Source organism: Callithrix jacchus, chromosome 17 (genome assembly GCF_049354715.1).
Source record: "Callithrix jacchus isolate 240 chromosome 17, calJac240_pri, whole genome shotgun sequence".
In the NCBI taxonomy this organism is placed as follows: domain Eukaryota; kingdom Metazoa; phylum Chordata; class Mammalia; order Primates; family Cebidae; genus Callithrix; species Callithrix jacchus.
The window spans coordinates 58572864-58590990 of record NC_133518.1 but is presented as its reverse complement, the minus strand read 5'-3'; the positions used below and the strand labels follow the sequence as shown (position 1 = coordinate 58590990).

Below are 18127 nucleotides of genomic sequence, written 5' to 3'. Positions count from 1 at the left end.
ACTGAATTTTATTGTGCCAATCCCAAATATAATTTCAGAGAATGGACTACAATATTCTAAACCAGCACAATTCAATAGAAATATAAAGTGAGCTATATAAGTCATTTTAAATTTTCCAGTAGCAATAATTTTGATAATATATTAACCCAATATATTTGAAATGTTATAATTTCAATATATAATCACCACAAAAAATAATTACTGAGAAATTTTTCATTGTTTTTACATATGATGTCTTCAAAAACTGTGTGTATTTTGCACTTACAGCACATCTCAATTCAGAGTAGACACATTCTTTCCTTTTTTGTTGTTTGTTTTAGAGTAGACACATTTCATGTGACTACCATATTGTACACCACAGGTCTAGACCAACCATTTCATTCTGTGGATGGAGACACTGAATGGCAAAAAAGGTTAAGGAACTTGGTAAATTGCGGGACCAAGCTAGAATTCTCTTCTTGGTTTGGTTTGGCTTGGTTTCGTTAGAGGTGGGGTTTTGCTCTGTCTCCCAGGCTAAAATACAGTGGCCTCGTCACAACTCACTGTAGCCTCAAACTCTTGGGCTCAAAGAGCATTTCAACATCCTGATTAGCTGGCATTACAGGCGCAAACCACCATAGCCAGACAGGCTAGAATTTTTATTTCCTAGATCCCAACTGAATGTTCTTTCCACTTGATCAGACTATCTCACTCCTGTGTTTTATGTCCATGAAACACAGAATAGTACTACACTATGGCAGGCCAAGGAGGTCTGGGATGAAAGAAAGTTGTCAGGAGACTACATAAAACCAGAGCTCCGAAGAAAATATACGGCTGAGGCAAAAGAAACCCAACACTTAATCAACAGAATTGATACCATCTCAGTTGATAATCCAGAATGTTTTGTTTTGACAAATTCAAGAACATTACATATTGACACCTGTGTACAATTACTGGTGACTAAATCAACCATGCTCAGAATGGTGACTACTGTATGTGAAAACAGAACAATAATGTATATACCAACTGAAATGAATTTGAGAATTCAGGCTTGCATGATTCCTAGAAGAATTCCCTAGACCCAACTTCCACTTTGTCGGTAACAAGAAGATATCTGCATGAATAAGATAAGAAAAAATGTAGGAAAATTGCTAAAATACTCTGGCAAATAAAAGCAGGGTGTTAGATAAAACAAAATTGGGGGCCGGGCGCGGTGGCTCACACCTGTAATCCCAGCACTTTGGGAGGCCAAGGCAGGTGGATCACGAGGTCAAGAGATCGAGACCATCCTGGTCAACATGGTGAAACCCCGTCTCTACTAAAAATATAAATAATTAGCTGGGCATGGTAGTGCGTGCCTGTAATCCCAGCTACTCAGGAGGCTGAGGCAGGAGAATTGCCTGAACCCAGGGGGCGGAGGTTGCGGTGAGCTGAGATCGCGCCATTGCACTCCAGCCTAGGTAACACGAACGAAACTCAGTCTCGAAAAAAAAGAAAAGGAAAAAAAATTGGCAGCCGAGTGCGGTGGCTCACGTAATCCCAGCACTCTAGGAGGCCGAGGAAGGCGGATCATGAGGTCAGGAGTTTGAGACCAGACTGGCTAATATGGTGAAACCCAGCCTCCACTAAAAATACAAAAATTAGCCAGGCATGGTGGTGCATGCCTGTAGTCCCAGCTACTCTGGAGACTGAGGCAGAAGAATCTTTTGAACCCGGGAGTCCAAGGTTGCAGTAAGTCAAGATCATACCACTGCACTCCAGCCTGGGCAACAGAGAGAGACTCTGTCTCAAAAGAAAAAACTGCCAAAAGTAAAAAATCATTAGAGCTGGGTGCTGAGTACAAGGCAGTTCATTAAACTAGCCCCTCTGCCCTTACAGGTGCCTGAAACTTTCCTTTAAAAAAAAAAAAAAAAAACAGTTTTTTAAAAAGCCGGGGTAGTAAATGGGCTTTCGTTAGTGTAAATAAATAAATAATAAATAAAAAGCAGGGGGAGGAGGGAGGAAGGAAGAGTAAGCTCAGAAAAAGGTTTTTTAGAGCCCTTATACTAAGACAATAAATAAACACTGGCATTCCAACACTAATTCCAAGACCATCTGAAAATGTGTAGTAATTTCAGTTTTAAGAAAGCAGACTAAAGAATAGAGAAAAAACAAGGAAGAAAGGAAAGAGCAGGAGAAAATATTATTTCTCAGGGTACCCATACCCCAGGTTCCCTCAGAAAAATCAGTAAGCAACTCAACACACATCGTTCCAGACCTTTTCCTGATTGTATATATTAAAATGTATGTGTGTGGTACAGTATGAAATATATTTGGTCTTTGTCCCAGTTCCTGTCACAAGCTCTTAAAACCGTTGAGATTTCCTGAGCAGGAGGAATATCTTACATTTCCTGAGCAGGAGGAATATCTTACAATGTTCATCATGAGCCCCTTTTGAGCATACTTGAGTTTATGCTAATGAGGTGACTTGAGGTGTAGTGCATAGACATCCCAGAAGCTGCTCATCAGGGAGACCAAGTAATTAGAGGATTAAAGGATTGGAACCTTCAGCCCCACCCATCAACCTACAAGAAAGGTAAGGGAGGCCCAGCGGTGGCTCACACCTGTAATCCCAGCACTTTGGGAGGCCAAGGCAAGCAGATCACGAGGTCAAGAGATCAAGACCATCCTGGTCAACATAGTGAAACCCCGTCTCTACTAAAAATATGAAAAATTAGCTGGGCATGGTGGTGTGTGCCTGTAATCCCAGCTACTCGGGAGGCTCAGGCAGGAGAATTGCCTGAACCCAGGAGGCAGAGGTTGCGGTGAGTCGAGATCACGCCATTGCACTCCAGCCTGGGTAACAAGAGCGAAACTCCATCTCAAAAAAAAAAAAAGAAAAGAAAAGAAAGGTAAGGGAGAGAAAGTGTAGAGATGAAGCCCTATGAAAAAATATTTTTTTTTTTTTGAGACGGAGTCTCACTCTGTTGCCCAGGCTAGAGTGCAGTGGCGTGATCTCAGATCACTGCAGCCTCCCCTTCCCAGGTTCAAGCAGTTCTCATGCCTCAGCCACCCAGCTGGGATTACAGCTGTACACCACCACGCCCAGATAATTTTTATAATTTAGTAGAGACCAGGTTTCACCATGTTGGCCAGGCTGGTCTCAAACTCCTGACCTCAAGTGATCTGCCCATATCGGCCTCCCAAAGTGTTGGGATTACAGGCCTGAGCCAGTGCACTCAGCCTTACAGTATTTTATTTTCTAAACTAATATAATGGGATTATACTGATGAAACATCAATGCTGTTCCCAAGTCAGCACCCTGTATTTGGGAAAGGACCAACTTCTTAGTTCCCTTGGGGTAAAATTTGGGGTTAGGTACATGACAGGCATAATCTCCTCCACTGGGTATTTAAATACTGAACCAATACTCACAGGGACAGTTGGAGCTGAATCCAAAATTGTTCAGCAGTAGCAAACTGAACAGAAGGTCCATGAACTTCTGCAGCTGAGATCCCCAAACCAGATCAAAACTTGTTTTCAGCTTCTAGAAGCTACTAGTACCCTTCTTAGATGCATTGTTTTCTTACTTAAACTAGACCGTATATAACTGTTGTTGAAGTTAAAGAACCCTGATAGTGTTAAAATACCACTAATACTAATAACATCAGCTAATAATCATGTATTTATGTGCCAGGTACTATTCTAAGATTTTTACTTATCTCATTTAATCCTCACAATAATCCTACAAGGTAGATACTATTAGTATTAACCCATTTCAGAGCTGAAAAAACTGTGGTCTAGGCAGATTAAGTAATGTGCTCCTGTGCTCACACAGCTACTGGATATAGAACCAGGATTTGAACCCAGGCTGACAGATTCAATAATTTAGTCCTAAATTATAAAACTTCCTATCAAGCTGCTGTATTCCCTGATTTCTTCACAATCATCTCCTACACTGGAATATTTAGGTGTTTCATGCTTTTTATTATCATAAGTAAGGCCATAATATACTGTCACTGTCCTTCTAGTTTGAGGGCCCATCCTAATTTAAACATAGATTAAATTTTTTGCATGGATTTGCCAGGTCAAAGGATATGTGCTTTTTTTTTTCATTCTTCATTCTTGATTATGTATTGCAGAACTAGGGCATTTGATTTCAAAGCTTGTTAAGAAATAAAAAAAGAAACAAAGTTGGCTTTTTTGTGTGTGTGTGTGTGTGTGAAGCACTGTTTCTGCCTTCAGGCATTCATGTGTGTTTACGTGCTCAGAATGGGGACAATCTGCTAAGCTAAGAAAGAAAGAAGATCCTGTTTTAAATGTTAATTGATGTAGGATAATAGGATTTCCCAATCAATGACAAATATACTTCAAGCCTAGGGCTTAAGGATTTGAGTCCGGCCTTTTACTACAGTCATATTTCCTGAGGCAATCCTAAACTCCATTCATAGATAGTGTTATTGTTGTTGCTGTTTTAAAAAGCGTAAATTATAATCAAGGACAGTTGTCTAACTTTTGAAATTTTGCTCTGTATTGGATACTTCAAAACTTGGAGCTTACATAATTTGAGATACCAGTTAAGTCGACAAAATGATGAAATTATTAGTGTGTTTCTTTTGTGAGATCAGGACTACTCTTTTTTCAGAAGGTTACTTCAATGTGATGACTTCTTGGGAAGATCACATTATCTACTTTTATGCTCTGTAAATATTAAAATACTCTCTGAGTACAAAATAAAATTTCAGATGACCTAACACCATGCTAACCTTGGAGGCTACACCATTTCTTGTAAGCAGGACGCACTAGAGAAATGGTGGCATAAGCAGTCACCCACTTATAAATGATCAAGTGGAAAAAGCAAGTACCTTACTAAGAATGTTATGCCCAGTGCTATGTCCTTGCAGTCATGGACAGCAAACTGGCCTTGTTGACATTTTGGGGGAGACTGTATAAACTGAAGGCAGAACAGTAAGGATACTATTCTAAGATTCTTTGTAGACTGAAATCTTAGTATCTAGGAAACACTAATTCCTCATTAACTTTTATCTACTCAAACAACATATGATTTTTTTCAAAATATTTTAATCATAAAACTAGTATTGGGACACAGAACAACAGACAAGCACAGTCGTTTTGAGTAACTGCAGCAGGGCCTACCGTGCCAGACTGACAATGATTATTTTGCAGGCTCAGACAAGAAGGTTGAAAGGGAAACCACCAGTAAACATTCACCAAACACAATGAAGAGCAGCTCAGTAAAGAGCTACCAGATACACAAAACTAAGGAACAGGAAGATAAAATGAAGCACCCGAGAAAGTTCAGGGCAACAGAAATAATAATAATGATAATTATTATCATTAAACCAAGAACCAGTTAGCTGAGGTTTCAACCGTGAGGTCAGAGACCCTCAGGCAGGCCCCAACCCTCAACATGAATCAGGACATGTTCCACATTATTCCTGCTAACCAGCTCGATTGTCATGTTTCATCTTACTTGGCAACCCCCCAGTCCAACTCGGCTCTTGAAAGGAAGAAGAGACGGAGTCACTGCACACAGTGCAGTGTTTGTCTCTGACAAGAAGCCCTTCCCAGCAAACTCATGACACTGGAGAGACTCTTGTCGTTGGTCTCATACAGAGGTACACAGCATTCAAATTTGGTGAACCCACAGAATTCAGTAAGCATCTCAGGCTACAATGAACTTTTTACACTTTCCTTGAAGATCTGGGAACTCACCTAGGGCATGGCTACAACTCCGACAGGATTCCGTTAGACTGACAAATATTTGCTGCAGATCGGCTCTGGGGGGAGTGGGTGAGGGGTTGGGGTTTTTCCAGCCATTGCATTTACAAGACTCCTCGGCCTAAAAAAGGAATAAAGAAAGAGACAAAATTATGTAACAGGCAGCCATGGACTGATGGTTTTACATGAGAACAATGCACACTAGTTATATAACAGCTACCCCCTCACCCCTGACTTTGCGTCTTCCATATACGCAAGAGGAAAATAGAAAAGTCAATGGTGGTATTTGATTTGGGTGTGTGCTTTAGCTGGAATCTGCATGCTGCAGCTCACATAGCTGACCCACACACTTTGCTACCACTGACCCCAGTGGGTGTCCATGAAGTGGTCAGCTCCAAGAAAGTTCATCTCAAAAGATGAACTTTCCAAATCCACAAGCCAGACTCTTGATGTCCCACAAACATGGCTCAGGTCTAGACTAAGGTTGAACCTTGCAGGCTCCAAGGCGCCAGCTGCATCTCTGCCCCAGAAGGGAAACCCATGGAACAGAAAAAGTTAACAATCTTAGGAAGATGAAACAGGGCACACCCAGCTGAAGCCATGTTTGCAGGCTCCTCCAAGACTTCTGTGAGCTCCCAGCTTTAGAAATGAAAAGGGCTTCATCATGTAGCCCTGAGTTTCTACGTGTGTGTGTGTGTGTGTGTGTGTGTGTGTGTGTGTGTACATATACATATACATTTCCAGGTTTCCTATAATAGAACACCATTATTTTAGCAACACTTAATGTAGAAAGCTTCCTTAACTTTGTCTACATACTCTTCATACTTCCCTATGTTTGTAGACAAGGGTGAGTATGATCTGGCCTTCTTGAAGTAATCTAACCTATGAAGTAGAGGGTAAGCAGGAAAAATTATCTATTATTCTACCAGGTACCCCACTGTGAGATTCAGCAGGTCCCAAGGTATGAAACGCTAGAATGCTTGCATTGAATGTCCCCAGCCACTTATAAAAATAATTCTTCTGCCCCTTCTCTACTATTCTTCAGCACTCCATCACTCTCACCATTTATCTACTGCTTCAAGCCAGTTGTGGCTAGGAAACCAGATGATACAGTGTTTGAATAACATGTAAGACAGATGAAGTCACCCTAAGGGAGAGCCTTCTACATATACTATCCAGTCCAGTAGCCTCTGGCCACATGTGGTTCCTGAGAACTTGAAATCTGGCTAGTTCAAATCAAAGTGCACTGCAGTTGTAAAACTGCAGATTTAGAAGACTAGTGCAAAAAAAGTAAAATATATCATTAATGATTTTTATATTATATGTTAAAATTATATGTTTAAATGTATTATTTTATATATATGGGTTAAAGATATTATTAATTTTGACTTATTTTTACTTTTGTAACACAGTTATCAGAACTTTTTTTTTTTGAGACAGTCTCTCTGTGTTGCCCAGGCTGGAGTGCAGTGGCATGATCTCCACTCACTGCAGCCTCCACCTCCCAGGTTCAAGCAATTCTTGTGCCTCAGCCTCCTGAGTAGCCAGGATTACAGGCATTCACCACCATGCCCAGCTAATTTTTGTATTTTTAGTGGAGACAGGGTTTCACCATGTTGCCGAGGCTGATCTCAAACTCCTGACCTCAGGTGATCCGCCCGTCTCAGCCTCCCAAAGTGCTGGGATTACAAGTGTGAGCCACTTCGCCCAGCAGCATACGTCTAATTTGAAGAAAATTTCAGAGTGGCTGCTGCTTTGACCTCATACATAAAATTCTCAGAAATAGAGATCATTTCTGAAGGGTGTATATGTGTAACAGTATAAGAAAAGAGAATAAACCATTGGCAAGGTAAGAAGGGTCACAGTAGAAGAAAAATCTGCTTCTGAATATGAATCTCTTTCAGTGGGCCCTGTGAATCTGCAACACCTAACCTGACTGCTTTTCCCATTTTGTATTAATGAGGATGGAGAAGGCAGGGCCAGGAGAAGCACCTCCATCAGCATCTCCATAGCTGCAGCCCCCAGTGACTAGGCCCTTTTTTGTCTAGGTATAAGGCAGGCCCAACTCTTCCCCCCAGAGTTCTCTGTTGCCAGGATGAACCTGGCCTTGAAATTCTCTGCAATGAATTGAAGGCAACTGTCATGAGAACTTACACTGTGAAGACTAGCAGATTTTGGCAAACTAAAATATACAACTTTGGTATAAGAGTTATTAAAATGCAGATACAAGAAAAGCTCTGTGCCCTCCCCCTGTATCCCCCGAAGCAGGACATAAATTCTTAAAGGTATCTTATATCTCTCTCTACCAGGAAGGATATAAGTTGATCACAGAGATAACTCTAGACCTTCAGCTGGGAAAGGGTACCAGGGGAACCTACATAACAAAGCTTACTAAAACCAGCCCTAATCTACCATTGGTTTCCCCATACACTTGCTTTCCCACAATCTGCTGTCCCTACCAGCTCAAGGTCCTTTTCCTTTGTCTTCTCACTTCTCTAAAAATTTACTATTCTTTGCTGAGATAACCTATAAGCCCAAGTTCTAACCACCTCTTTGAGTTACTCCTCACTGGGTTCTCCCATGTTCATGCACAATGAATATATCAATAAACTTGTTTTTCTCTCTTGTTAACATCTGTTATTCGTCTAACTGAAAGGGCCCCAACCAATGCACCGAAAATGGTAAAGGGAAAACAGCTTTCTTCCCCTACAGAAGTATCACTAAGTTTGTGTAGGGTCAGAGGAAACCACCCTTACTGTGGATGAACCTCTCTTAGTTGCCGCATAGATACTTCCAGGAACTCCCTAAGCCTCCAGCTTTTCTGACTAGTTGATCTGATCCACAACCCATTCCCCAAGGGCCTTTGGTCTGAGAAAGAAAAATGACAAAAGAGCCCCAACAAAGCAATTAGGTATGGCAGGCCAAACCTAGAAGGAAAAAACAGTCGTAACCAAAAACCTTTGAGTTTGGAGAACTGCATTTCAAGCCAAAGAGTTATGCACATTGACTCATTCTTTCAACAATATTTATTCAGGGCCTACTACATAGCAGGTATTACTGACTATGAAACCAGGATCCTGCTCTCCTGGTGGCAGGGGATGGGGAAAACAGGATTAACACAAATAAGTAAATTATAGAATATACTGGAGAATGTGATGGGGCTATGAAAAGAAAGATAAAAGGACGAGTACAGGGAACTTAGCAAAGGGTGAGATAGAAGGTATAATTTTAACTAGGTCTTTCTGAGATGACCTCAGAGCAAAGACTTGAAGAAAGGAGGGAGTGGTCATTAGGTATCTGGTATAAGGGGAAACAGCTACTGTAAAGGCAAGAGAGTGCCTGGCTTGCTCAACAGAAAGTAAAGGCTAAAGTGACTACATCACAGTGGGTAAAGATGTGTAGAAATTAAGCCAGACAGTGTTGAGATATGGCTCACACCTGTAATTCCAGCACTTCAGGAGGCCAAAGCAGGCAGATCACCTGAGGTCAGGGGTTCAAGAGCAGCCTGACCAATATGGTGAAACCCCATCTCTACTAAAAATACAAAAATTAGCCAGGCGTTGTGGCACACGCCTGTAGTCCCAGCAACTCAGGAGGCTGAGGCAGGAGAATCGCTTGAACCCAGGAGGTGGAGGTTGCAATGAGCTAAGATCACGCCACTGCACTCTGGCCTGGACGGCAGAGTAAAACCCTGCCTCAAAAAAAGAAGAAAAGAAATTAAGCCAGACAGGAGAGGCACAGGTAATCCCAGCACTTTGGGAGGCTAAGGCAGGCAGAACACCTGAAGTCAGGAATTCAAGACCAGCCTGGCCAACATGATGAAAATACGTCTCTACTAAAAATACAAAACTTAGCCAGGCGTGGTGTCGGGTGCCTGCAATACCAGCTACTTGGCAGGCTGAGGCAGGAGAATCACTTGAACCTGAGAGGCAGAGGTTACAGTGAGCTGAGATCACGCCACTGCACTCCAGCCTGGGTGACAAAGTGAGACCCTGTCTCAAAATTTAAAATAATAATAATAATAATAAATATAATAAAGAATTCAAGGTTCTAAAATTTTTCTTCTTATAGGCTTGCTTATAAAACTCCTCCTCGCCCTGAGATTCATGCTAACAAATAACAAGCTTTAAATTTTTGGAGAAAAAAAAAAATTCTTGGAGAAGACAAAACAGAGTTTTAGAGATGTAGATCTTAACTTCATTATTGCAACAGACTAAGCTCAGTCAGCCCAGAAAAAAAAGTTTATTGATGCCCCTTCTTGTCTTAACATGACAGAGAAGAATGGCTGTGTTCACTAGGGGCTCATAAATGGGTGAGTCACAAATCTCATGGCAGGGGGATTTGTAATAATAAGGCCTTATATTCCCCCTACTCAGTAAAAAAAAAGTTACATCTTCAATATTAACCACACGTGTTGAAACCACTTGTGATAGAGTGCTTAATGGATTCTATCATATAATAAACACTGATGCTTAAAAATGTAACTGAATAAAGATCTTTTCTTTCAAAATTGGCTGACTGTACTTCTTCCACTGAGTCTTGGGATCTCAGTACAAAGTAGATTTTTATTTCTTTTGTTCCTAACGACTGAGACTTTCCAAACAAATTGACATTCCCTGAAAACTAAGAAGATTGAAGAGAGAGAGAAAATAGGGGATGAAACACTGAGAAGTATAAGTTTTGTCAGCTCCACAGCACTCCAACTGTGCTGTTCAAGATGTGGCAGCCAGCCACAAGTGAATACTGAGTCCTCAAAAACTGGCAACAAAAATTCAGATGTGTTATGAGTGTTTGAAAATACACACTGACTTTCAAAGACTTAGTGCAAAAAAAGAATGTTAAAATATCATATTAAGAATTCTTTTATATTGATTACATAATGTAATTATAATATTTTGAAATATTCACTTCAACATTAGAATTAATAAAATTTAATTTTTGGCTTTTCTGATTTTTTTTTAATGCAGCACAGTGGGTTGAATAGTGTGTGTCCTGTATTTCATGTCCAATCCAGGTGCAATAGCTCACTTTGCCTGTAATCCCAGCACTTTGGGTGGCCAAAGTGGGAGGATCACCTGAGGTCAGGAGTTTGAGACCAACCTGGCCAACATGGTAAAACCCTGTCTCTATGAAAAACACAAAAATTAGCCAGGCATGGCAGCACATGCCTGTAGTCCTAATTACTCAGGAAGCTGAAGCAGGAGAATTGCTTAAACTCAAGAGGCCAAAGTTGCTGTGAGCCAAGATGGCACCACTGCACTCCAAGGTGACAGAGCAACGCTATGCCTCAAAAAATAATAATAATAATATTAAATAAAGTTCATGTTCCCCTAGAACCTCAGAATGGGACCATATGTGGAAATAGGGATGTTGTAGATGTGATCAGTTAAGGAGCTGCAGATGAAATTATCCTGGATTTAGATGAAGCCCTAAAACTAATGACTGGTGTTTTCCTAAGAGAAAGGAAAAGGAGATTTGGAGACAGAGACACGGACAAACAGGAAAGAAGGCCAAGCGAAGACAGAAGCAGAGGCTGGATCTCACTATAAGAAAGACCAGGGTCTATAATCCCAGTATTTTGGGAGGCCAAGGTGCATGGATCACCAGAGGTCGGGAGTTCGAGACCAAGCTGACCAACATGGAGAAACCCCATCTCTACTAAAAATACAAAATTAGCTTGGCATGGTGGCATGTGCCTGTAATCCCAGCTTCTCTGGAGGCTGAGGCAGGAGAATTGCTTGAACCCAGAGGCGGAGGTTGCAGTCAGCTGAGATTGCACCATTGCACTCCAGACTGGGCAACAAGAACGAAACTTTGACTCAACAACAACAACTAAAAAAGAGAGACCAGGTCTCACAGCCAAAGAATGCTGCCAAGGATTGCCAAGCACCACCAGATACTGGTAAGAGGCAAGGAAGGATTCTTCCCCAGAGCCTTCAGAAGGAGTGTGGACCAGATGACACCTTGATCTCAGACTTTCAGCCTCCAAAACTGAGAAAAAAAAAAACAAAAACCCTATTTGTTGTTTTAAGCCACATATTTTATGGTTATTTGTTATGGCAGCCCTAAGAAACTAATACACAGGGCTACTAGAAAATGTTAAATAATACATGTGGCTCCCATATTCCTATTGGATATTGATGTACTAGACTATAAAGGGACTCCATCCCCAAGCCCCAGGTCTTCACTATGGACCCTAGCAGTTTAAGCACAGAATAGTCTCAGTAAACCTAAGTGGTCCTAACTAGTTAAACTTATACTCTATTGATACATCTGAGAGTCCCTTGAGTTTTCCTTGTTTCAGGATTTTTTGTAGGATATGAAAATTGGTTCTTAAACATGTGCATACTCCATGGCACACCTAACAACCTAAGTGTACAACATTTTTAATATATATGGGACTCACTGCTTGAATTGCTAAAAAGGACACACTATGTCCTTAAAAAAAAAATTCAATGCTCCTATCCTTGACTACCAGCAAAGCATTTTCTGCCTAGTTTTCTGAGCTGCTGCTACCATGCCCTCCACTTTGGCCTTCATCTCCCCATTCCAGTGTTCGGGCCTGGCCACTGCTCTTTGAGATAAGAGGTCTCCTTTCAAAACACCTTTCCCATGTCTCTCCTTAATTAGGCATGACAGCTGCTGTCTAAGGGAACTCCCAAGGGAGTTGGCCTTGCAGCTTTAACAAAGTACCAGCTGAAGGACAACCTTTTAGGGAGTGCACTGCCAAGCCAATTACCGTAGCAACTAGCAACCTGGGCACAGGGAGGGGCAGCTACCCAGATGACTTCATCTCTCCCCAGAGCAAGTCTCTGCAGACAGTGCAGAGCCAAGAAGGAAGAAAAGGCCGCTGCACTACTTTCAACAGGACTGGGATAATGTTTTTATCCCAATAGGATCCAGGGTTAGAGGTCATACAGTATGCAACTGATTTTGTCATAGTATGCAGAAATCAGGATGGATGATGAGAAAGAAGTTAAACTGGATAAACAAGTGGTCACAACCCAGATTACAGAAAGACAAGGGGTGGGGTGCTCACAGTTCACTCAGTGTGAATGAGTGAGATGGGTGTGAGGACATTTGAGTGACATCCGGAGGAACAGGAGAAGGACAGCCAGCCGTCTAGCAGGATTCTGTCATGTTTAAAATACTGGAAGGTGACATTTGTTGGAAAACTTAAATCAGTGTCAGAGATGTCCCACAGCAAGAACATGCTGATGGAAATTTTATTCAGTATAACTGTGAATCCGACATTTATTTAGCACCCAAAATGAAAAATGTGCTTGTATAAGTATTCTTATCCCACCCTACGTAAGGAAAGTATAAATTATTGCCATTATTAATAGAGAAAGCCGAGGCTAGGTGATAAGAGACTTGCCTGGGGTTACTCACTCTACCCTGCAGAAGCACAAAGTATGTCCAGGCAGGTAACTGGCACTGTGGCTGTGAGTGAGGAAGGCCCCACTCTTATTCACTACCTCTCTGCATGCTGGACAAAGGCATAATGTTTAAATGTCAAGGACCAAAACCATAACTTCACACCAATAAGATATCAGAAAGGAGGAGTAAGTTCTGGTGTTCTATCGCACAGCAGAGTGACTATAGTTAACAATAACATATTGCATATTATGAAATAGCTAGAAGAGAGAATTCTTAATGTTCTCATCACAAAGAAATGACAAGTGATTGAGGTGATGAACATGCTAATTACACTAATTTGCCCATTACACAATGTACATGTTTCAAAACACCATACTATACCCCCATGACTATGAACAATTATTATCTGTAAATTCAACACAAATAAATTCTTTTTTCAAAAGGGGCAGACAATAACAAATTATCAGGATGTGAAAAATTGGAATTCTCATACAGTGTTTGTGGGATGTAACAAGGTATAGCCACTTTGGAAAACAGTTTGCTAGCTTCTTATAGACCAATGGAACAGAATAGACAGCCCAGAAATAAACCCTCACAGATACGGTCAAATGATTTTGACAAGTGTGCCAAGACCATTCAATAGAGAAAGGGCAGTCTTTTCAACAAATGGTGCTGGAAAAACTAGGTGTGTGCAAAAGAATGAAGTTGGACCTTTAGCTAATAACACACACAAAAATGAACTCAAAATAGATGAAAGACCTCAACACAAAACTATAAATCAAGACCGGGCACAGTGGCTCACACCTGTAATCCCAGCACTTTGGGAGGCCGAGACGGGTGGATCACGAGGTCGAGAGATTGAGACCATCCTGGTCAACATGGTGAAACCCTGTCTCTACTAAAAATACAAAAAATTAGCTGGGCATGGTGGCACGTGCCTGTAATCCCAGCTACTCAGGAGGCTGAGGCAGGAGAATTGCCTGAACCCAGGAGGCGGAGGTTGTGGGGAGCCAAGATCACGCCATTGCATTCCAGCCTGGGTAACAAGAGCGAAACTCCGTCTCAAAAAAAAAAAAAAAAAATCTCTTAGAAGAAAATACAGAAAAAAACTTCATGATAATTGATTAGGCAATGGTGTCTTGGATGTAACACCAAAAGCACAGATGGGTCAGGTGTGGTGGCTCACATGTATAATCCCAGTACTTTAGGAGGCCTAAGCAGAAGGATCACTTGAGGTCAGGAGTTCAAGATCAGCCTAGGCAACAAACAAGACTCCATCTCTACAAAAATTTTAAAAATTAGCTGGATGTAGTGATGCACACCTATAGTCACACCACTCAGGAGGCTGAGGCAGGCAGATAGCTTGAGCCTAGGAGTTCGAGGCAGCAATGAGCCATGACTGTGCTACTGCACTCCAGCCCAAGCAACAGAACAAGATCCTTTCTCAAAATAAATAACAAAAACACAGTCAAGAAAAGAAAAATAGATAAACTGGAATTCGTAAAAACTTTAAATTTCTGTGCACCAAAAGACATTCTCAACACAGTGAAAAGGCAACCCAGAAAATGGGAGAAAATATTTGCAAACTATATATTTGATAAGGGGTTAATATCTATAATATATAAAGAATGCCTACAACTCAACAACAACAATAACAACAAAATTTTAAAATGGGTAAACAACTTGAGCTGATACTTCTCCAATGAAGATATACAAATGACCAAAAAAAAAAAAAAACATGAAAAGATGCTCAGCATCATTAATAATTATGAAAATGGGCCAGGCATGGTGGCTCACACCTGTAGTCACAGTACTTTGGGAGGTTGAGGCAGGTGGATAACCCGAGTTCAGGAGTTCAAGACCAGTCTGGCCAATATGGTGAAACCCCATCTCTACTAAAAACATAAAAATTGGCTGGGCATGATGGCACATGCCTGTCATCCCAGCTACTAGGGAAGCTGAGGCAGGAGAATCACTTGAAACCTGGAGGCAGACGTTGTAGTGAGCTAAGTCACACCACTGCACTCCAGCAAGGGTGACAGAGCAAAATTCCATCTCGAAAAAAAAAATTATGAAAATGCAAAGCAAAACTACAATGAGATACCACCTCACTCCCATTAGCATGGCTACTACCAAAAAAAAAAAGAGAAAACAGTGTTGGAGAGGATGTAGAGAAACTGGAAACCTTGTATGTTGCCGCTGAAAATGTAAAATGGCACGGCTGCTATGGAAAACAGTATGACAGTTCCTCAAAATATTAGAAATGGAATTACCAAATGATGCAGCAATTCCACTTCTGGGTATATACCCAAAAGAACTGAAAGTAGGAAGTCAAAGAAATATTTGGACACCCACGTTCTAGCATCATTATTAAGCCCAATAGCAAAAAGGTGCAAGCAACCCCAGCATCCCTTAAGAGATTAATAAATAAGTAAAACGTAGTAGATACCTTCAAAAGGCTAGCATATAACCTTAAAAAGAAAGGCATCTCTGACATGTGCTGCAACTTGAATGAAACTTGAGGATGCTATGCTAAGTGAAATAGTCACAAAAGGACAAATACAGTATGATTCCACTTAGATGAGGTGCCTATGGTGGCCAAATTCATAGAGATAGGAATGGCGGTTGCCAAGGGGTTGGAGGAAGGAAGAGGGAGTTACTGCTTAATGAATACAGAGTTTCAGTTTTGCAAGCTGAAAAGTGTTCTGTGGATGGTTGGTGGTGATGATTGCACAATAACGCGAATTTCTTAATAGCAATGAACTAGACACTAAAAACAGTCCAGATGGTAAATTTTATATTATGTATACTTTACCACAGTGTTGTTATTGTTTTGAGACAGGGTCTCACTCTGTCACCCAGCACTGCAGTGGCATGATCACAGCTTACTACAATCTCCACCTCCTGGGCTCAAGCAATCCTCCAACTTCAGCCTCCTAAGTAGGCAGGACCACAGGCATGTACCACTAGATGTGGCTAATTTGTATTTTATTTTATTTTGGTAGAGATAGGGTCTTACTAGACCTGTCTAGTTACTCATGCTATTCTCAAATTTCTGGGCTCAAGGAATGTTACTCATGCTAGTCTCAAATTCCTGGGCTCAAGTGGTCCTCCCACCTCAGCCTCCCAAAGTGCTGAAACTATAGGCATGAGCCACCACGCCAGGCATTACCACAGTTTTTTTTAAAGAAACAACAAATTTTTCAAAAAGTTAAACACAAATTTACCACATGACCCAGCAAATCCACTCCTAAGTATCTACCCAAGAGAAACAGAATCATATCCATACTAAGACTTGCACGCAGATGCCTCAGCAACATTATCCACGATAGCCAAAAGGCAGAAATAATCTAAATGCCCACCAACTAGTTAACGCATAAGCAAAATGTGTTCTAGCCATATAACAGATTATAACTTGCAAAGAAAAATAAAGACGTGCTGACATATGCCACAGCATGGATGCATCTCAAACACATTACACTCGGCCTAAGAAGCCAGTCATTAAAGACCACATACTGTATACTTCCATTTACCTGACTATCCAGGAAAGGCATATCTATACGGACAGAAAGATGAGTGGTCATCTGGGGTTGGGCGTAGGAACAGGGTTAACTGTAAGTGGACCTGAGGATCCTTTGGAGGTGGTGGAAACCTGCTAAAAAGTAGATTGTGGTGATGATTGTGAAACTCGTCAATTTCTTAAAAATCTTTGAATTGTACATTTAAAACTAGAAAATTTTATGATACCTAAATTATAACTCATAAAGTTGTATTTTATTGTTTTTCTTCTTCTTTTTTTAATCAACCATGAATTAAAGCTGTATTTTAAAAGGCGAAAATGATAGTAACTATCACTTCAAAGATGGGTCTTCTGAAAAGTTTCCCCAAAGCACATCCCTGAATTGGGGCTTCTTTTCTCATCACAAATTGAGGAAACTTTAGTAAGATATACTTACAATTAAAAAAAAAAGTGAGGGTGTGCTGTTTTCGAAATTAGTGGAGAGTTTGAAACAATTAAAACTTGCTAATAATAAAGACTGGTGTTGCTGGTATTCATTTTGGGATTCCCTACTTCAGCAAGTCTGACTTGCTGAAGTCCAACTTTCTGGTCTTTTCACAAATTCACTGGAGCCAAACTGGAACTGTAGAGAATTTCTGGGCTGGGTGCAGTGGCTCACGCCTGTAATGCCAACCCTTTGAGAGGCTGGGGCGGGAGCATCACTTGAGGCCAAGAATTAGAGACCAGCCCGGGAAACATGGCCAGGCCCCATCTCTACAAAAAATAAAATTAGCCAGGTGTGGTGGCTTGCACTTGTAGTCCCAGCTATTTAGGAGGCGGAGGCAGGAGGATCTCTTGTGCCCAAGAGTTGGAGGCTACAGTGAACTATGACAGTGCCACTGCACTCCAGCCAGGGTGACAGAATAAGACCCTGTCTCTAAAATAATTAATTAATTAAAGCGAATTCCTAGTTATTCTAGTTCCCTTCTTAAAACTGCCATATAAGCCAGGTGCGGTAGCTCACGCCTGTAATTCCAACACTTTGGGAGGCCAAAGCAGGTGGATTACTTGAGGTCAGGAGTTCGAGACCAGCCTAGCTAACATGGTGAAACCTGGTCTCTACTAAAAATACAGAATTTTTAGTATCCCTTCAAACATTTGAAGGGATAAAGATGGTTTAAATAATTAGCCGGGCATAGTGGAGCATGCCTGTAATCCCAGCTACTTGGGAGGCTGAGGCAGGAGAATCATTTGAACCTGGGAGGCGGAAGTTGCAGTGAGCAGAGATTATGCCACTGCACTCCAGCCTGGGCAACACAGCAAGACTCCATCTCAAAAAAAAAAAAAAAAAAAAACCAGCCATATTAACATGTAAGACACAGCTTAAGGGTGGGGGAAGGAGACTAAAAATTTCTGAAAATGGTTATTAAAAGGAAGTAAGAAGGGAGATAGGCAATGGGGGAGGACTGTGGGGACAGGATTTAAAATTTCATTTGCTACTACTGCAAACTGAGTTTTCCACTTAACTGTGTACATGTATTTGAAAAG

At 41.1% G+C, this 18127-nt stretch overlaps 1 protein-coding gene across 8 annotated transcripts in view; it reads right to left on the bottom strand.

Annotated features, from left to right (window-relative positions):
- The window catches only part of KAT2B (lysine acetyltransferase 2B), a 108429-nt gene that overhangs the window by 70459 nt on the left and 19843 nt on the right, over positions 1-18127 (bottom strand). For all 8 annotated transcript variants that reach the window (XR_013528693.1, XR_013528694.1, XM_035278815.3 and 5 more), the window contains exon 2: positions 5695-5821. Coding sequence is in view for 6 of the 8 variants with exons in the window: in XM_035278815.3 (XP_035134706.1) it covers positions 5695-5821 (127 nt within the window). In the remaining 2 variants the exon portion in view is untranslated. The remainder of the gene's footprint in view (positions 1-5694; positions 5822-18127) is intronic.